Source organism: Filicampus tigris, chromosome 19 (assembly GCF_054856515.1).
Source record: "Filicampus tigris isolate MCC_2025a chromosome 19, RoL_Ftig_1.0, whole genome shotgun sequence".
Lineage (NCBI taxonomy): Eukaryota > Metazoa > Chordata > Actinopteri > Syngnathiformes > Syngnathidae > Filicampus > Filicampus tigris.
Window position 1 is genome coordinate 8,303,959 of NC_141235.1, and position 20,079 is coordinate 8,324,037.

At 45.2% G+C, this 20,079-nt stretch overlaps 2 protein-coding genes and 1 long non-coding RNA gene across 10 annotated transcripts in view; all 3 read right to left on the reverse strand.

Annotated features, from left to right (window-relative positions):
- Window positions 1-297: 297 nt before the first annotated feature.
- Window positions 298-3,523, reverse strand: LOC147129283 (uncharacterized). Its single transcript, XM_086017511.1, has 13 exons — window positions 3,487-3,523; window positions 3,009-3,199; window positions 2,840-2,902; window positions 2,693-2,755; window positions 2,545-2,567; window positions 2,417-2,455; window positions 2,280-2,352; window positions 2,153-2,214; window positions 1,298-1,342; window positions 1,108-1,170; window positions 877-988; window positions 729-799; window positions 298-662 (listed from the first exon to the last, which is right to left on the reverse strand). The coding sequence occupies exons 1-12, from the start codon at window positions 3,521-3,523 to the stop codon at window positions 746-748; spliced, it is 825 nt and encodes a 274-aa protein (XP_085873637.1). The 3' UTR covers window positions 298-662; window positions 729-745.
- On the reverse strand, window positions 3,053-6,924 carry LOC147129284 (uncharacterized). Of its 2 annotated transcripts, none has more exons than XR_015082641.1 (10): window positions 6,792-6,924; window positions 5,929-6,720; window positions 5,627-5,685; window positions 5,127-5,517; window positions 4,983-5,060; window positions 4,374-4,907; window positions 4,181-4,285; window positions 3,958-4,094; window positions 3,316-3,853; window positions 3,053-3,199 (listed from the first exon to the last, which is right to left on the reverse strand). It is a non-coding gene; the product is annotated as an uncharacterized LOC147129284 (long non-coding RNA). The 2 variants fall into 2 exon arrangements; XR_015082640.1 differs by having other exon boundaries at window positions 3,952-4,094.
- Window positions 6,925-10,637: 3,713 nt separating this feature from the next.
- Window positions 10,638-20,079, reverse strand: part of mpripa (myosin phosphatase Rho interacting protein a) — a 39,645-nt gene continuing 30,203 nt past the window's right edge. For 6 of the 7 annotated variants that reach the window (XM_086016162.1, XM_086016160.1, XM_086016161.1 and 3 more), the window contains 9 exons: window positions 15,810-19,472; window positions 14,890-15,037; window positions 14,666-14,771; window positions 14,379-14,538; window positions 14,203-14,310; window positions 14,021-14,107; window positions 13,055-13,217; window positions 12,860-12,945; window positions 10,638-11,926 (listed from right to left, as the gene is read on the reverse strand). In XM_086016162.1, coding sequence (XP_085872288.1) covers window positions 11,855-11,926; window positions 12,860-12,945; window positions 13,055-13,217; window positions 14,021-14,107; window positions 14,203-14,310; window positions 14,379-14,538; window positions 14,666-14,771; window positions 14,890-15,037; window positions 15,810-19,472 — 4,593 coding nt within the window. In that variant the 3' untranslated portion in view covers window positions 10,638-11,854. Of the gene's footprint in view, window positions 11,927-12,631; window positions 12,723-12,859; window positions 12,946-13,054; window positions 13,218-14,020; window positions 14,108-14,202; window positions 14,311-14,378; window positions 14,539-14,665; window positions 14,772-14,889; window positions 15,038-15,809; window positions 19,473-20,079 lie in introns of all 7 variants that reach the window. The other variant, XR_015082451.1, reaches the window with a different exon arrangement.

The window sequence follows — 20,079 nt, forward strand, 5'->3', positions numbered from 1 at the left end:
CAGTGACTGCCAACTAGCAAAGATGATTCGGGTCTGACCGTGTCACTTTGTATTGTTAGCGGCACTATGATATGCTCGTATATCAACATGTCACATACGTAACGAGCGCTAACATAGGTGGTATCACAAGGTTCAACGAAACATGCAATAATTACCATCCCAGATTTTATATTTCATCGCTGCAAACTCATTTATTGACTTAAGCTCAATTGGCAAACAGGGTTGAGGGTCAGTCGAAACGCAGTCACCTGACTGAGCCAAAACCAGACTGCATTGTTAAAGGATGACAGACAACAGACACACAAAAAGATCAATTGACACGACATTGTTAGACCCCTCTAAAATTAGATGGCTCATCTCAAGGGGTTTATCCAATTTTAATTCATTCATTCATTTAATACAAAAAGGAAGCTTGCCGCTTCAGACAAAAGAAAATACAAACATGTCAAAACAGTATTTCAGAGAACAAGTTACTCCAACAAATTGTTGCCTTGACACACGGCTCAGTACAAATTGCTGTTAGTGTTAGTCAGTGCACACCCAGTGAGTTAGTGACAGAGAGGAGACAAACACACCAAGTGGAAGAAGAAAAACATACTCTCCCTATTGTTGACACTTTGCCCTCCAAGTACCGTAGCGTCTGCACCTCTCGTTGGGGAACGCTACCAAGAAGAAAGAACATAACAGGCCTTGACATCCATGTTAACGTGTACAACTTTGATGCTCACCTCAAGATCCGAGCTGTTCATCTTGCATCCTTCGTTCCTCTTTTTCCATCACACCGATGGCCTTCTGAGCCCTGCGAAGAGAGGGATGGTGGGGGGGGGGGTTACATTGAGTGCCACTTGCTTCTATATTTGCCATGCATTTTGTTACCTTGTTCCAGCCTTCACTTTTGGGACAGTCACTTTGATTTTGACACATACTTCTGACCCTGTTGTGGTTCTCCCAGGTGACTCTCATACCAAGCGGCTTCTGGACCCTGCTGCTGCAACAGAGGATATACTGTAGTTGGACGTCACAAGCTCATTTCATTGTGGGTAAGCCTCATCCAGCACATTGTTCATCCTGCAAAACAGTCAGTACAGGCAGGTGTGCGTTTGTCACCTGATTGGCTGCTTGAGTGGTGGTCCTTTGCACCATCCCACTCCACTGCTGCTGAGTAACAGTCTAAAGCAGAAGGGGGAAAATATGAATCATACTTAAAAATGTCAACTAAACATGGCCAAGAACATAAAATTTCATGCCAACTGCAGGCTCTCCGATGGCCAATTAGGACGATGCGGGCCGGACATACCCGACCGACTTTTGACCCATCTGGCTCCTTCTCCACCATGCACAACTGCAAAAACAAACCCCAATAGTTGTGTGCATTTTTTTTTTTCCACCCCCAAAAACGCCTTACTTTACATTCATTTTTTTTCCCCATACACGGGGGATTGTGGACCTGTGGTTGGGGTGCAAAGATTGGGAGGCAGTTGCTTGGCAACGTGTTTTCTATTAATTGCTTTTACACAAACAGTTGATGCTCTTTGGAGCATTCCAAACGTATTCAGTGACTGCCAACTAGCAAAGAAGATTCGGGTCTGACCGTGTCACTTTGTATTGTTAACGGTGCTATGATATGCTTATATATCAACATGTCACATACGTAACGAGCGCTCACAAAGGTGGTGTCACAACGTTCAACGAAACATGCAATAATTACCATCCTAGATTTTACATTTCATCGCTGCAAACTCATTTACTGACTTTGGCTCAATTGGCAAACAGGGTTGAGGGTCAGTGGAAACGCAGTCAACAGACTGCATTGTTAAAGGACAACAGACACACAAAAAGACCGATTGACACGACATTGTTAGACCCCTCTAAAATGAGATGGTTCATCTCAAGGGGTTTATCCAATTCACAATTTTAATTCAAATACAAAAGCACTTTCAGAACATACAAAAAGGAAGCTTTACATGTCGCTTCAGACAAAAGAAGATACAAACATGTCAAAACAATATTTTAGAGAACAAGCTACTCCAACAAATCATTGTTGCCTTCACACGGCTCAGTACAAAATGCTGTTAGTGTTAGTCAGTGCACACCCAGTGAGTTAGTGACAGAAAGGAGACAAACACACCAAGGGGCATAAGGAAAAACATACTCCCTATTGTTGACGCTTTGCCCTCCAAGTACCGTAGCGTCTGCACCTCGCGTTGGGGAACGCTAATAAGAAGAAAGAACGTAACAGGCCTTGACATCATGTCAACGTGTACGACTTTGACACTTACCTCAAGAGCCAAGCTGTTCATCTTGAAGCCTTCGTTCCTCTTTTTCATCACATCAATGGCCTTCTGAGCCCTGCGAAGAGAGAGGGAGGTTGGCATTGTGTGCCACTTGGTTCTAGATTTGCCATGCGTTTTGTTACTTTGGTCCAGCCTTGCATTCAGCTCCTCTTCCACAGTTGCTAAACAAGCACATAAACGAACAGTTTTACTTTTGGCACAGTAACTTTGATTTTGACCCGGTTGTGGTTCTCCCAGGTGGCTCTCATACCGAGCGGCTTCAGCACCCTGCTGCTGCAACATCAACAGAGGATATACTGTAGTTGGACGTCACAAGTTCATTTCATTGCGGGTTAGCCCCATCTGGCACATTGTTCATCCTGCAAAACAGTCAGTACAAGCAGGTGTGCGTTTGTCACCTGATTGGCTGCTTGAGTGGTGGTCCTTTGCACAATCCCACTCCACTGCTGCTGAGGAATCAGCTTTAAGCAGAAGGGGGGGAATATGAATCATACAACAAATCATGGCAAAATTCTTATTAAGGTTCATGTCAACTGCAGGCTCACCTCTGGCCAATGCAAGGCGGACACATCAAGCTGACTTTTGACCCATCTGGCTCCTTCTCCACCCTGCAACAAGTCCAGCGCATTTGTAGTGAGGGACCAATCCCCTTCCAGGACGGCCAGGCTGCCAAGGGGGCAGCATTTCGCACAATGTGGTATTCTACGGTGTTACCTCAATACAAAACGAGACTCCATTTCCTGAGAGGAAAGGCGTCAGCTCGGCTCTTGTCCCAGACACTCGCTGCAGAATCCACACGGCCAAAGCATCAGAACCAAAACGGGGAGCGGCAATTTCGTCTTTGATTGCAACGTCTCCTTTGTGGCTTGCCCTCGTCTGTCGGATGCTGCCTGGTGCCGGCCTCTCTGCCCATCCCACAACGTGCAGGAAGTAAACACAAAGGGGAATGAGGTTGGACAAGCAGGACAGGTGGGACCCATGACTTTTGGACCACAATTCCCAATGTTAGGGGTGTACGTACTTGTTCAATGGCTTCGTGTCCCATCAGCCTCATCCGCCGCCAGTCACTTCTTGACAAATCAGCCCTACAACACAAACTAGCAAGACCTCTCAAGTACCCCTTTGGCCGGGCCTTTCCTTCCATCCGGCTCCTCTTCCAGAAGCACACATTTGCACTTTTATGTGCATCCACCGGACGCGGTGGGCTCCGTCCCGAGCTTCTTCTCCATCCTGCAACGACACGTCAAGTGCATTCGCGGAGCCCCTCAAGCAAACCCACAGTGGACCAAGGTTCGTGACACCACCACCTTGTGAAGTGAGCAAAGACGGAGGACGGAACCCCTTCCCGGATGAGCAGGCGGCAACAGACACACAAGGTCAACTCAAACAGCATTTCACAAGAATTCAACACGACAGGCCAGCGCTTTCAGGGAAGCCGTTTTTCCTCAGGACATGGCTGGCTGGCTGGCTTGCTCGCTCGCTGGGTCTGTCGACGCAGAAGAGACCAGAGCGACACCTCTTGCGGATGAGGTCCACCTCAGACTTTGTCCCGATTACGGCTGCAGAATCCGCACAGCAAAAGCGTCAGAAATAAAACTGATTAGCCTAGTTGTATGTCACTTGCTTATTTGATTAGAGTGTCGACTGAGCCTGTTACCCTCACTCGCGTGTCTTTTTGTCCCAGCCTGCCAAATGCATAAGCTGCTATTAGTTGCGTGCTGCTCACTTCATTGCGTGCGCATGATTTCCCTCGTCCGGCCATTCTTGCTGCCTCTCGGGCCGTCCCACTCCACTGCTGCCCTGCAAGTCATCAACAAGGGGGCGGGGGGGAAACATGACTGAAAGGGAAAAATATGACGCAAAACAAGCCAAGACATGACCCGCACAGCCGAAGATCTGCTGAAGGTTCAAGTGGGCGATCGGGCGAGGGCGGCGCAGAGGGAGGCGCTCCAGCAGTGGTAGGTGGCGACTGGGGCTTAGCCGCGACTCAGCTGGACAGTCACAAAAATGGGCATGTTTGGGCCACATTGCTAAGCCCGACACTTGTCTGACTGAATGGCATTTGTAGACTTTCCTTACCTGACTTTTGAACCATGCGACTCGTCCGCCAGCCACAACCGCAAAAAGGAAGAAAACAAATATTGGTTATGTACGGTCACTTCAGTTGTCGAGGTGCTCCTTACCCTGGGTCCAGGGCCTCTCGTTTCTGCTCACCGCCCCGACCCTGAAACATACTTTCATATTTAGTGATGCACATAACATTTTTCAGACTTGTACAACGCCTGCCTACACTGTGCATGCCAGCTTGCCAATCGCCCTCCTCAAACAACAAAAAGCTGCTCTGGATCCAGACAAGCCAAATAACTCCAAGATTCCTTGCCAAAGAGCACTCAACCTTACAGACACGTGTCCAACCATCTACTCAAAAACATTGTCCTTCAGACCTTTCTAAGATCGATCAATCGGCAACAGCAACAACGCAACCAAGGCAAACCACAAAGCTCATTACTCTGCCCACTCAAGTTCAACATTTACAGGCAACCCTTGGACAGATCATACTCATGTGTAACGCTTGATGCTTCATTTGTGGAACTGCTCCTCTTCATCCGGGCCCTGCAACCAAAACAAAAACAAAAAAAACATTGTAGTTGTGCCCCGCGCTTATCAAATTGCCATGTGCTTTGTTACCTCTGCTCAGCTTTTCCATTCATCAGGCTCCTCTTTGACCCTGCAAACCCTTTTTTTTGTGCATTTCTGGTCTTCACACTGCAATTGAAATATATATTTTGCATTTCACACGCATGTCATTTGTGTCTTTGTTGGTTTTCTCACCCTCGTCTGGTGGATCTTGGTGCCTCTCGCTCATCCCACTCCAACGCCACCTTGCAACATAACCCAACAGAAAACGCTGGGTACAGTACAACAATTACAGGTTTGAGAACAAACTCAACTTGCATGTTCACAGTAAACGTACAAAAAAGATCAACGTTTTAGTGTTGATCACTATGACAAAGTGCACCCTAAACCCACCACACTGCACATTAGCTCCTTGACGCTTACATTTGTTTGAAGGAAAAAAAAAAATAAAAAGCTTTTCCTCCCGCTCAGTTGGAGCAACCTTTCAGTGTAGACAGTGAACATTTCACTTCAGCTCACAAAACAGTTGCTGTTGAGACATCGATGAAGTTTGCACATTTGGACAGCCTGTCCCTTTCCAATTGGACTAAGACAAAAAAAAAAAAAAAGAAATCAGTTTAGACAAGATGGAATCAACTTGTACACAGTTCCATCCATAAATGTCAAACAAGCTCAAACTTCACACACATTTTCACCTGGTCTGAGGTCCACCTGCTTGCTTTGTATTGAAGGAGCCCTGCCTTCATATTTAGTTCTGCAAACAATCAACAGAAATTACATTTATAACTGAACATGCGAATGTTGTAATAATTTCAGATACTAGCTAGAGCGACAGTTTCCAAAGAAAATACATGTGAGTGTTTGCTGCCAAAATCCATTTGTGGTTGACGACAGTTAATTAGCATCTAACCGAATCCGCGAAATGTATTGCAAGATACTTGTCATCGGCACAGGTACACATTAAGACCATTCATGTTTTCATTTTAGCACAACTTACCTCAGGTTTGCAGTCCAAAATTACAGCATGGCATGAGGTTAGCTTTGCCGTCCAAATCGGATGAAGTGTCCCCTCCGACAGGAAACCGGAGAAATGAATGCTTGCAAAAGGTTTCTTTTGGGTTTTTTTTAACCGGCAGCGGAAGAATACAGTCGGGATTTTCGAAAAATTTGTAGCGGAAAGGGTTTAAATGAAAATTCGTGACAATTGGCGTGAAAGGGTACACAAAACCACAATCACAAGTTTGCAAAACATTCATACCACCTGAAAGAAAATGCACCATATTCAATAAAACCCCCAACTAATTAGTTAAACAAAGAACCATTACAGTTCAATTGCCGAGTACAAAGGCATTGTCACTGACAACAATGAAACAAACAAAAAGAAAAAAAAAAGCTGGCCAGCATTAAAACAAACCAAAATCATTTTAAATCAGAGCAAAACAAACAAAGAGGACAATGTGCTAAATCAAGCAACCGGAAGTGAATTGAGATTGCTGTGCTCAAACCTCAAACGCTGTTGCGTGCCTCAAGTGTGCAAATCCTTCTACAAACAAAATGTCATTGGCCAAACGGCCAAAAAACGACAAACATTTGCTCGTGTGCTCACTTACCTGAGAAAACGCCAAGCGGCCGGTCGCCATCTTGCCGCACCCGTGCGCTGCACTTGACGATTCCCCTTCTGCACACCTGTTCCAAATCACCGGCAGGCCTCACGTCACGTGCACCAATCCAAGCCAATCTTTTGCTTCTGCTTGTTCAAACGAAGTTGCGTGCCTCAAGTGTCCAAATCCTACAACAAACAAAATGGCATTGTGAGAAACGGCCAAAAAAAGACAAACATTTCCTCGTGTGCTCACTTACCCGAGAAAACGCCAAGTGGTCGATCGCCATCTTGCCGCACCTGTGCGCTGCACTCGACGAATGCCGTTCTGCACACCTGTTCCAAATCACCGGCAGGCCTCACGTCACGTGCACTAATGAGAGCCAGCCTTCTTCGTCTGTATGTTGATCGGCACTTTGCACACTAGCGCCACCTGGCGACGCCTCATGATGACTGCTTGGCTCACTGTGGAATGGAAATCGTTGCTTCTGGTCAGTACGAGAAATGCTGTCGGGACAACTTCCGGGAATCCAAAAATAAATAGACGAGCCGTTTTTCCATTTTTGTCCCGTGCTATATTCGATTTTCTGTCGTAGGAATAAAATAAATACATAAAACCGGGTGCGTGTCTCTTTTGGTCATTGGATATTATAAAATAAAAAAAATGTTTGATTTTCAATTTTTAACTCTGAAACGAAAATATGTACATGCATGCGTACGTGCGTGCGTGAATAACATATATACATATTTATTTATTTATTATCATGTGTTTATTTATTTATGTTGGTAGTGGAGCATAAGTGGCCAAAATATACGTTATCACCCAGGCGGACACACTTCTATTCGCTGGCTTTCGATCGGACCTGAAATTTTTGGCTCTTTTCCGGTGTCAATTGTATGTAGTGTTTTATGTTCATTCATTGATTGACACTTGTGTATTATGGCCTTTTATTCCAATACAATACAATTTTATTTATATTGCGCATTTCATAGAGCTGCGACAAAGCACTTTACAAACAATACAATAAATAAAAAACCAGGGCGAGGCTCTGCGCGCAGCCGGCAGCCCGCAGCGCCCCGTGCAGCGTCTAGTGCGCAGCGCCTATTTTTGACTGACTTTGTTCACATCAGTGTCATTTAAAAACATGTCCAGTGGTATGTGATGATGGTGTTGTGCTGTACACTTTTTGTCCCAGTGTGCGCACGCCCCCACCTTTGCTGCCATCGCCTAAGTGCGTGCGCGTCATTTCAAGTAAGTGACATCACACATGAGCTCGTCAAGCAGGCAACACTTAAGCTTCTTCCATCGTCAATGTCTGTGAGGGCAACTTGAGTTAGCTCACACAAACATGGACTTGTGAAATGTTTTCAAATTGTCATGTTAGCTTCTCTGTCCAATAAATTGTAAAAGTTGAATTGGCGTCTTTGTGTTTTATTGGTAAATCTGCCCTCATTTGAAGCCTTCATGCGTGTGGGTTGCTGCAGTGGAAAACTATTCCAAAGGCTGCTTTTGACGTCTTGAGGTGAGAGTTGCACGTCAGTCACGACTACTGTGGAAACAAGTGTCACATTACTACTCCCGTTTGTCTCGTCATGACTCAACACTCGAGCAATCTTTAATTTCATCGAGCTTTGGGTCATGTGAGACTGAGGGAATAGTAAAAGACTTGTCTCATGTAGTGACTGCAGTGCAACTTTGACCTGAAGACTCAAAAGTGCCTTCAAAAAAAGCTATCTGCTGCTAGGACCGCCCTTAACTCCGCCCAAATTTGGAATCCACCAATCACGGTGTGCCTTGAATTTGCATAGCCAATCAAAATGCATAAATTTGCATAAACCGGTCCAGCTTTGCCAATATGACCAATCAGAGTGCTTTAAATTTACATAGCCATGCCTACTTAAGACCCACCAATCGCAGTGGTTCTAATTTGCATAGCCACGCCAACCTTTCAACCAATCACAGCCTTTTAGATGCATTACTCCACCCACTTCCAGACCCATCAGCGAATCAGAGCCTTATTCCAGCCTTGCCACACCCTCTTTCACCCCCCCCCCAAAAAATTGGGAAAAAAAAATTTGAGAAATAAGTTTGAAAAATGTTTTTTGATTTTTTTTGGTTTGTTTTTTTGGTTTGTTATTTTGCTTTATGCAAGTTTTTTTGTGATGTGTGTAAGTATGAAGTTGAGAGCTTAAGTGTCATTTGTCATCAAACTTTATTTCTTTTGCAGAGTAAACAATCGCAAACAAACAAATTACAAGTTGGATGACAGTCTGCTCGATGCTGACTGCTCAAGTGGTCGACCTGCGAGAAGAACGAAGACAAAGTTGCAAGTCGGATGACAGTCTGCTCGTTGCTGCGTGCTCAAGTGTGTGGCCAGCGAGAAGAACTCTTCTCGTGTGGACCTAAGACCTAAAAAAAAAAAACATCTGTGAGCCAAAAGTTAAGTCAACTTCTGGTGCAGAAGATGTTTGGGGCTTGGAACCTACCAGCGATCAAGACTCAAGTCTTCACAGGTGCGTTATGATGGAAGATCTTGTTCCTTGCTGCCTAGAAAGGAAGAAAAACCAAAAGTATTTGGTCAGGAAAGTTGAATTGAAAATTGTACAGTGAAGAAATTAACGAGCATACCGTCCAACTGTAAATGTCTCCCGTTTCTTCTCAGGCTGCCTCCAAGTTTGGCTTCAGCACCTCGTGGATGAGCAAGCAACACGAAAGGCAAAAGTGTTGCTGCTGGTCTCTCGGGCTGCGAGCAGGTAGTCGATCGTGCGCCACCCTGGACGCAAGAACAAATCATTCAACTTTGTCGAGGCATCTGGAACATGCTCGCTGAAATGAAATGTTCCTTTTCTTACCAGCAGACGGCGCATCCTTAGGCAGACGCACTTTGAGTCATGTTGCAGCACTCCAGTGGCGCCATCTACAGGACAAGGAATATGTGAGTCGACAATTCTATTACTAACCTGAAACGCAGTTACGTTTTACTGTTACGCTTCTGCAGTAGCTCCTCATTGATGCAGTCATCTGGTGCACTCTGGCAAGCTTCATGATGTGCACCATTCAAGTTGGATGACATCTAAAGACAGTCTCCTCGTCGCTGCACGGTGGAGTTGTTCGTTGGCCAACAAGGAGCGCAGTGACCAGCGTGGGCACCTAAAGACAAAGATGAGTCAAAAGTTAACCCAAAAGCTTATGGCATCAGCAACATATCAATGTTGTGTTTCACCTTTAATGACAACTCTTAGTTGAATTTAAAATATTTTGTTTCACTGTAGACTGTAGCCTTCCACTGCAGCAGCTGGTCGAGCTCCTGAAACTCGACTGGTGCAGAGACTTCTCCTGGATGGACAAATGATGGACCAGACAAGCTGCTATTTTCACTACTTTTATTTGCATGTCTTAACATTGACAATGTAGGCAGCTTTGATGACCTTCCACTTTTATGGAGAATTTCTCTTTGCCCAGCAGGTGGAAGAGTCCCTGACGGCACTTTTACTGGAAGCTGCAGCGCATGCCAAGTTTTTGTATGGTAAGGCGTTTTGGGGAAAAAATAAATGCCCATGTGCAGTAAGGCGCTTTGGGGGGGAAAAAACAACCATGTAAAATAAGGCATTTAAAAAAAAAAAAGAACATGTATAGTAAGGCGCTTTTTGGGGAACCCCCCCCCCCCCAAAAAACAACAACCATGTATAGCAGGGGTGTCCAATTGGTGCAATTCAAGGTCGTAGAAGCCGTTAATTGTGCGTGTCCAAGTATGTATACGTATCTATGTGTATATATTTATGCTTAACCATATAAGCAACGAAGTTATGTAGGGTTAAGAGAATAAGCAGAACTTTATAGGCTCTCGACTGTATTTGAAATCAGAAGCAGTGTAATAACGCCCCCTTTGTGAACCAAATAATGCCACAAACGGTACAGCCATTTAAAGAAGAAAAAAAAACAAACATGTTGGGTCAGGCGTCATTTTCGATTTCTTCTGTCATGATGAATTCTATACTGTGCTACACTACATGAGTATCTCGGGCATGTTGTTCTGACCAATAAACATTTCCTCCCCATTACTCATAATTGCTGTTAGAAGACAGCAAACAAATTACAGGAGACATATTTTCCAAACATTTATTTAATCTTATACATTCAAATTAAAATAAAAAATATTCATATATATTTCATATAGAGCTAATGAGCAAAGTTTAAAACAAGAGCACAAGTGTTCCATGTGGCACATATATACTATATATGTACATTTCCAAAGCGTTTTGAATACTATACAGTGTGTTTCCATAGCTGCACAGTTTTTTTTCTTTTAAATATATATTTGATTAGATTTTATTAAGAGTAATTTGTGTTATTCACTCGGTTGAGGCACAACTAGAATGCAAGCGAGAGGTCAGGGGTCGGGCCAAGTGCTTCGGGGAATTGCAGCTCACAGTAACGGTGAAACAGTCGGACTCGCAAAGCTTATGAGAGGAGAGTCCCGCACTAAAGCGTCAAAGAAGGAAAATGAGGCTGCGTGCTCAATATAATCATGCGAAGTCCTAACGTGTATTTGTCACACAAAATCGAAATAAAGACGAATGCCAGATTGAAGCGTCAGCCAATCATCAGGTTCGGTTGCACTGCAATTGCAAATCACGATATCAACTGGAGACAAAAAAAAAAAAAAAAGTTCCTCAAGTAGTCAAGTTAGAGGTGCAATCCCAACCTTTCCCTACCCCATCACTGACAATTTATTAAAAAAAAGAAAAAAAAATCTTACATAAGCATCACAAATTCCACCATCAGTCAAACTCGAGTTGATAGTACAGCAGATGCCTCAACAACATACCATGCGCTTACATACTGTATGTCCAGTAGTTATGTACACCAAACATTAAAATCATTCCAATATAGAAATTGTAACAATAATAATAAAATACAGCAGACAAATAATTCATATCAGGAAATATATATATTATTTCAGACTGTGAACGTGTTATCTATTTTGGCATGTGCGAAGATGATTAAAAATGCTGTTCACGTATCCCTCTCACAGCTTATTTTACACGTCTCCAACTTCAATGACACTTTAAATATGTTTTTTTTTTTTCCTTTTGTCTATGAAACTTCTTTCAGTCTAGTAAAAGTGTTAATTGAACATGCAAAAGAACTTGCCACGGAAGCAGAGGGGCGTGTGTTTTAAACGGACCGTTCACTCCCATCTGTTCTATGTTGAATATGAAGTCATGGCAAAAAATATATATATAATAAAACAATGATTATTAAAAAAAAAAAAAAAGGCCGGGAAAGAAAAAAGAAGAGAAGCTTCTGGGTTGTTGGCGTTCAGATTTTTTTGGAATCTTTTGCCTCAAACAGCTTCAGGCACTCTTGCACGGTCAGTCCCTCTTTCAGGCTCTGTCAAGGACAACACACGACAACGCGTGAAAAAAAAACAAAAAAAAAATAGGGCTGAAGATCTGACAAATATTAGAGCCACACTTGAAAAGAAAATAGTACATGTCGCTAGATACAGTGTATTAAAATATAACAAAAAGTCATTATGAAAATGTCAAAAACGGTGCTAAAATGAAATTAGTAATGGTCAAAATTAAGAAATGTTAAAAGGAGAACATGCAAACTTCATACAGGAAGACCAAACTCCCGACCTCGTCAGTGTGAGGCAGACGTGACAACCAGTCGCACACCGTGCTGCCAAAAGTTGAAATAAAAGTAGTAACATTACATTTTACTCCTATAAAAGTATGTTTGTGCATCATGATATGAATGAGTGCTGTACTGCTTATTCTAGTGTGGCCACTAGGGAGCAGTATACAAGAGAGAAAACAGAAAAAGGCCATGCACGTTTTTTTTTTTTTTTTAACCTGTTAAAGGCTGGTGTTTGGAATGAATTCAACCTGTAAGTCAAGGCATGACTTGACATATTAAACATTTTAAGATTGTAGCCCAAACATCATTGACAGCAAAGTGTAATGATAAAAGACTGCAATACTCCAGCCCGGTGCAGGTCAAAGTTCACTACGCATGAAAAAGGTAAAAAGGAGGTGAGGTCATGCAAAGGATGCTTTGTTCCACAACATGCTTCAACTGTGAAATACCTACGGCGTATCTCGGGCGGTTTTTTTTTTGGGGGGGGGGCTTAAGACCCACATGGGGGATGTCAGCTGTCCCATGAGACCTGTTCAGTGATAGACTGGTGGACAAAACACACGCATGACACACGCGCGACTCGGCGCCAACTTGACAAGTGAATGGATTTGACCGCTTGTACACGTAGAATACTAAGACAAAAGACGTGGGTGGGAGAAAAAAGAAAAAGTTGACACTTGCCTTTGACCTGACACCTCGAGATGGCTTGGAGGTTGACGTTTGTTCTTTTTTCATGAAGTCGGGGTTACTTTTGGATTTCATGATGTCTACAAAGAGACAACAATTTTTGAAACGTTGAATTGTTCCAGATGCAGTGGCACCTGAAAGGTTGTACTGCATCAACGTGAAACAAGCGTACGGATGCAGAATATTCACCGTATCCCGACGTAACCGTGCCATCGACGGTCCCCTCGCCCAACGCTTCCGTGGCAACGAGCAGCTTCTCCTTCAGTTTGCCAATATCGCAGTCGGCTTTGGCTTTCACAATGCTCAGCTCGGTGTAGATGTCTTTATACTTGTCCGTGGCGTACTTCTTGTCCTGTTGCCATGACAATAGTATCTTGTACCCCAAGCAGTGATTTTGCAAACAACGCGCTTCTAACAAAGATTATACGTCTCAAAATCAAACTACAGCATGCTTGTTCTTTGTCAAGATATTTCCTGTTACCATGACATTTTTTCTACAAGCATTTCACTTGCATCAAGCAGTTTTCATGTTACATTTAGCTTAAAGTAGGAAATACCTTAAGCATGAGTCTGTGTAGGGTTATAAATAGATGTTTTAACGGTGGTTGGGTTTTTGAGGCTAAGTTTACTAGCTCCTGTAAAGGGAAAATAAACATCTTCCAAATTTGACAACGAGAATAGTGTTGTCACAACGCTGCCGAATTTCACAGAGTATGTCAAAGGAGGCTTCATTAAAGCTGACTTAATTAAAAAAAAAAAAAAAAAAACAACAATCCACCAATATAGTGGAGAAAGGGCGACTCGTGCCCAAATGTGTCACTATGTCGATGTCAAAATGAATCGATTATCTTTTGTGTTTAATCAAAATAAGACATTTGCTAAACATCTACTTTTACTCAACCAATGCCCGAACTGAATCAGTTTCAAAAAGGTTGGTAAGTACATTCAATTGCTCTCGAGTGATATTGCTGAATTGATTTTTTTTTTTTTTTTTTTTTTTTTTTTTTTAAATCGCTAAACAATACCAAATAAACAACAATAATTGGTTGACAAAGAGTAATCATGAAAAAAATATTTTGTAATACACATTAAGGTCTTAGCTCAATGAAGGTCGTCAAGCATTGTTTTGACTGTCCGGAGACAACATTTACTCACCCTCAGAGCCGACTGCAGCTCGTCCTTCAAAGAGTGGATTTCCTGTTTCAGATACTGAATCTCGGACTCCTTGATTCGAAGCAGCACCTTCAAGTTGAGCGGAGAGGACAGAGATCGTCGCGGCCGAGTCATGAGTTCCCCCCCCCCCCCCCCCCGCCGCTGTGTGCGAGGCTCCGCCATACCTCCAGTTCGTAGACGTCTTTGCCTTGCGTAACCGGCGACAGCGCCGTCTCCCCGCTGAAGCACGAGCGCATCCGTGTGATCTCGGCACTCAGGCGGTTATTTAATTCCTGGTGGAAGCGCAGCGAGTTCAGCGCGAGCCAACGGCAAGACCGCAAGTGTCGATGCGGGTTCCGACCTGGTTGTGAGTGTTGAGCTCCTGGTTCTCGCGCTGACACTGCCTGAGGGCCTGCCTCTCGGCCTCCAGGGCCTGAGCCAGGTGGGCGTTTTCCAGGCATTTCTGAGAATACTGCTCGGACAAAACCTCCAGCTCCCTCTGGATGGACTGCAGCTCCTCCCTGGACAGTCAAGTGCGGTGTCGAAGAAGAAGAAGCATTTTAATATGGTGCCAGGCTGAGATTGAGGACTCAAGTCACGTGACTTGAGACCGAAGTCGCCACTCGTAGGATGGATTTGAAAACCTACTCGTATTGTAATCGAAGTTGATCAATATCAGAGTTCAGTCCGCTGAGCTGGGAGCGCTGGTTCTTCTCCAGTTCCTCCTTGTGTGCATTCTTCATCGCTTCAATAGCTTCGTGTCAAAAGGAGAGATCACGCATGACGATTTGACCTTGGAGGATACTATTTAATGCCAAACGCCATAGACATGCTAACGAAATGAGCATGTGTGGGGAAATTAGCGCAAGTACCAGCAATAGTAGCAGCAGTCTCCTCGGCCAGGAGTCTCTCTCGCTCCTCCATGAGTTTGCAAATCTCCCTCTGGTGCTGCCTTTGGAGGTCTTCAACCACCTTGTGGTGGGTTTCTTCCATTGCTGCAAAGCCACGCTCGCATGTGGCCTGGTGAAAGAGACAAGCGACAAGGCTTAGGTACACACACAAAAAAAACAAAACGATTTTGCAGAATTCTAATGTTTATCTAATGCACCGTATGAATCGGCTAAATGCAGTCATGCAGTAGCACCGTTAGCATAACACCTCAAGCCGAGCTATGCTAGTTGAAGAGAGTTAAAATTAGGTTGGAGCAAGTCAGCGCAAGCGGGAAATTAAGAGCGCACTGGTGGAAGTGGGAAATGGTTGAGCAACTTTTCAGAAATGATCATCATCAAAAGAGAGCGTATTCTCTCAGAGGTTTTATTTGACAACTTTTTAAAACAATTGGATCAAATTCACATCAGAGGTGCTAATAATTGTGGCACACGTGATTTGATGTCAATTATTAAATAAATGCTCGTGAGGTAAAGGATAGATTTACGGTACCTCTTTTATTTTGGTTCGATAAAATGAACTGATTATAAGTGAAAGAACACATCTTAACCGGGGGGTGCCAATAATTCTGGAGGGCAGTGACTTTGTAAACACCACATTTGTACGCTTCATTCAAATAATGAAACGCAGTCTTTGAGTCGAGGGTGTCTGGACCAAAGTTACTAAGTCATGTAAATGTCGTCGTTTGCAGTGTTACAAGATCCAATTGGCTCCAGTCACACCATTTCCCAATTCTAATACGCAATTACCTACTGTATTTATCCATCTACTGTCTGTGGAGAGTATCTTAGCATCTAAGTATCGGATCTATGAGAGTGATAGGGTAAAAGTGAAAAACAAAAACCTTCAGACTTTCAAAGTCTCTCTGGTATTTCACCCTCAGGCTGGCCACATCGCCTTCTAGGTTCTTGTTGTCCAGTTCGTCCCGCATGCTGTTCATCTGAGCCTCCAGTTCCTGGATCCTGTCCTTCAGAAGCACCATGGTGTCCCCCTCGGACGTGCTCCGCACATCCGCCTCCCCGCCTTGTTCCTCTTCTTCCATTGGCGCCGGGACCGGCTCGCAGTCGCGCCCGTCCGCCCGTCGCTCTCGGACGCTCTCCCCGTGTCGGGAACGCAGCTTGACAATCTCGTCTTGGTAGATGCGCTGAAGCTGAGCGATCCTCTGCTCAAACTCGCCCTCGAGTTTCTTCACGCGACTCTCGTGCCGCTCCTTGGCGGCGTCCGCATCCACCAGCAGATCCTTCAGCTTTTGCCGACTCTCCGTCGCGGTTTCCAAGAGGGCCAGTTCCGTCGCGGCGCGCTCCGCCTCAACTCGCCGCAACTCTTCCTGGTGCTGCTGCTTCAGCTCTTCCGTTTGCGCGTGGAAACGTTCCTCCAGGAGGGCCAGCTGCGCTTGCCGTTTTGAGAGTTCCTCCGAGCCCTGGGCCATTTCACTCTTGAGGCTTCCGTTCTCCTTCTGGAGATCGGCCAGCGTTTGCTTGAACTTGCGGCGCTCCTCCTGAAGCGATTGCTCGTACTCTTCTTGAACGGCCCGGACGCTGCTGGCGTGCTGCCGAACGAGCGCGTCCATGCTCTGCCGCGTCCGCTTGCACCGATCCAGGTTGCGCTCGTGCCTGGAGCGTAATCTGCACGCCACGTACGCTACCTGAGCCTGGATGAGGGCTTCCCGCATGCAAAGAGATGTACTTGTGAAAATCTGGGACGTGTGGCGCCCCAACAGCGCATTGAGCATTTTCGCCAATTCAGGATGGCTCCCCGTGCTTTGTATTTCTTGCGCGTACTTGTGGAGCTTCGCCGCCTGTTGTTGAAGCTCAACGGCCAGGCCGTCATGCGCACTTTGAAGAGACTCCACCGAGTCAACATCACAACATGGCATTTTGTCGGCCAGATGCCGCTCGGTGATTTTCTCGGCGAGATCGCGGGCTTCCTGCAGTTCAATCTGCTCCGCGTACGGCGCCAGTTCAGGTGGTCGGATGTCAGCTAACTTTTGTTTGCCGAAGCCAAACTTGGTTTTCACTTCTTTGATCACACTTTTCAGATCCGACCTCTTGGACGCTTCAATTATTGCTTTCAAGGCCATTTCCCTTTGATGGAGTTTGTGGTGGGCTTCAGCCAGCTCCCCTTTAAGTAGCCGGAATTTCTCTTCATAGCCAAGCTTCAGGTTTTGAATAGAGTAGGCCAGTTCTGCTTTGATGAAGGTATTAAATATGGCGGATGCATTTATGTCTGCGTCAGCTGTCACACTGGCCTCTTGCGATTTAGCAACGTTTGAACCTTCGCAGGGTGTGGCCTCTCTCTCCAGTTCTTTCCAGAATGAAGTCTCTAACATCAACTTTCGGGTCAAGACATCCGCATAAACGACCGCTAAACAATCTTTGTCGCCACTTGCGATGTTCTCGACATCTTGCCATATGGCAGTGAGCGTTTGGAGAAGGTCGGACTCTGATGTCTGTACAAGCAAAGCCATTTTGTTCAAAACAAGCGCCTCAAAAGACAGAGTTTTGGCAAACAGTAGAATTGCTTCTTCATCTAAAGGTTCTGATGTTTGAGGGCAGTAGGGCGATTGTTCCTCCAAGGTCCTTTGTCCATGGCGGATATGCACCGCCGCACTGAACAGCTCATTTTCGACCTCTGACAAGGAGTGAAGCCGCGAATCAGCGTTATCATGAGAGCCAGACAAAAAAGCCTTGACTTTCTCGCGACTTGTTTCCACACAAAGGAGGGCCTTGGCATAAGGATTATCGATATCCGTTATCTGAGGCCCGCTTTCACACCCTAACGGCTTGTTTTCCACCGTCTTCAGATCTTTCTTGGACTCGTCTTCAGCGTGCGTGGAACGATGTTGCTGTAGATTGCGAGTGAGGTTTTTTAGCTTTTCCTCAGTAGCGAGCAGTTTAGTTTCGAGGGCATGTACAATGGAGATAAACTTGTCGGAGTCGCTGGCGGGCTCAGGGGAGGAAAGTGCTTCAGCTAGGTCAAAGTCTTTCTTAACATCTTGTATTGCGTCATCAAAGGTATGGCAATCACCCAGGTCATCCAGGTTGTTATATTTTTGGCACTGAATATTGGAAAAACGGATTCTTGGTTTCTTCGCTCGAGAGTCCTCGGTTTTCGTTGAAGCCGTGAGTGACAGTGGGGACTGTACGTCGGAAGTAAAAGTCGCTGAGGTTTTAACACTTCCCTGTTTGCTCTGTCCTTGGACTTGCTTCTTCCTTAAGTGCAGGTCGGCATACCCCAGCTGCAGTGCGTTGAGGTGCTGCTCAAGCTCTACGATGCGGTTCTCTGCGACCACCAGCTTGGTTTTGAGAGTTTGTTCAGCACTGCCAGGCTCAACTTGATACAACAGATGTTGCCTCATTTGACATAGAAGGCCCTCCTTAGCTTGCAGCTTCTGTTCAGTTTCCTCCAAGCTGTTGCCAAGCACAGTCATTTTGACAAGAGCTTCTTTCAAGTCCTTCTCTTTGCGTTCCATCAGCCGTTCGTACATTTCCTTCGTCTGACGAATCTCTTCCTCTTTTTCTCGGAGGAACTGGCTCATTCTCTGAAACTCTTGGGTGGCCCTCTCATACGAGTTTTCCAGAGAGCAATAATCCGCCTCTTCTGTTTCGAGGCGATTGCAAAGCTTGCTGACCTCGCGATCTGCCTCTGCGATCTGGTTGAGGAGCTCCTGGCAACGGCATGTGAGCAGACCTCTCTCTTCTTCGAGTCTCCGCACGCTCTCCCGCAGGGACTCCAACATGTTGGTCTTCTGGGTGAGCTCTTCTCGCAAGGTGAGCAATTCCTCACTGCGTTCTAGTCCTGCCGAGCCCCGCCGCCCTCTAAGGAGGGCCTCCACCTGCTGTTCGGCCTCCAGTAGTCTGACCTCCATTTCCTTCTGCGTGGTCTCGGCTTCGGCTATCCTTCGACACAGATTTTGTCTTTCCCTCTCGTGACTCTCTTGAATGCTATGCTGCTCCTTCCTCAGGCGTTCCTCCTTCAGCGCCTGAGCTTCTTCTGTAGCGATCAGTCGCGCAGTCACTTCTTGCAGTCTTTCCTGTAACCTCTGGATCTCTTTCATGTGGTCTCGCTGAAGGGCTTGCTGATGCTCCAGGTGCCGAAGGGCCTGGTTCCTCTCCAGAAGGCTGGCCTCGACCTCACGGAGTCTACTCTCACTGTCCTTAAGCTGGGCTCGTAAGGTGGCTTCACCGCGTCCGTATTCCTCCTCTTGCTCCTTGGATCGGTCTTGCTCCAGCTTGAGTTCATTGCGCATACGGGCCACAGCTTGTTCACTTGCTAAGATTTCCGCCAATGCAGATGCCAGTTTTGACTGCAGGGCTTGAATATCGGCCTCATGGTGGTCTACAGCAGTCTGGGCTTCAGTGTAGCTTCTTCGTAGTGTTTTGATATGCTGTTGAGCGAGGTCATGCTTGCGTTTTTGCGATTCTAATTCCCCCTGCAAGTCTTGGTTCAGCTTGTGCAAGTGTTGCCATGGCACTCTGTGCGGTGAGGAGGAAGGCGGCGTTGCACTCTTTAAAGAGATCGATGAAACAAGCTTGATTAGTTGCATCGCTTCACTTTCCCTGTTTGATACGGAGAACCACATCTCAAGTTTCTCGATACCAATCTTGCGTCAAGATTTTATTTATTTTTCCCCCAAAGCTTCCACTGTGCTTTTTCAGAGGTGACATAAAAAAATTAAGAGGACACACTAAAGCGGCTATATGGAATATACCATTAAAAAAAAGAGGGCGATGAATATAGTGAACAAAACCAAATGTGACACTTTTGGGATGAGATGAAACCAAACAATTGCAAAAATAAATAAAAATCTGTTTAGCATGCCATTCATTCTAAAGAAGCTAATAGGTCATGAATTCACTCTACAAGATCAGCAAAATACATGCAAAAGAATCCCCTCGGCTCCAAAAAAATAAATAAATAAACAGGCAGAGAAAAGACACAAACAAAGCAGAGATGAAACTGTGTGACAGTTGAAAGAAAAAGCACAGCGCAAGGCCCTTTGATCAAGCTTCTTACCTCAAGCGTATGAGTTAAGATCAGTTATTTTCCCAGGAGATGTGAAACTCCGTAACAAACAGTCAAACACATGCTGAACACCACAACCATGCATAATC

Excerpts from the sequence above, each read along its gene's own strand:
- LOC147129283 (XM_086017511.1), bottom strand. The coding sequence starts at position 3,523 with ATGGAGAAGAAGCTCGGGACGGAGCCCACCGCGTCCG. Across the intron at positions 2,456-2,544 it reads CAGGGTGCTGAAGCCGCTCG|CAACTGTGGAAGAGGAGCTG; the intron begins GTATGAGAGCCA and ends GTGCTTGTTTAG. Across the intron at positions 989-1,107 it reads CCACTCAAGCAGCCAATCAG|CAGCAGGGTCCAGAAGCCGC; the intron begins GTGACAAACGCA and ends CCTCTGTTGCAG.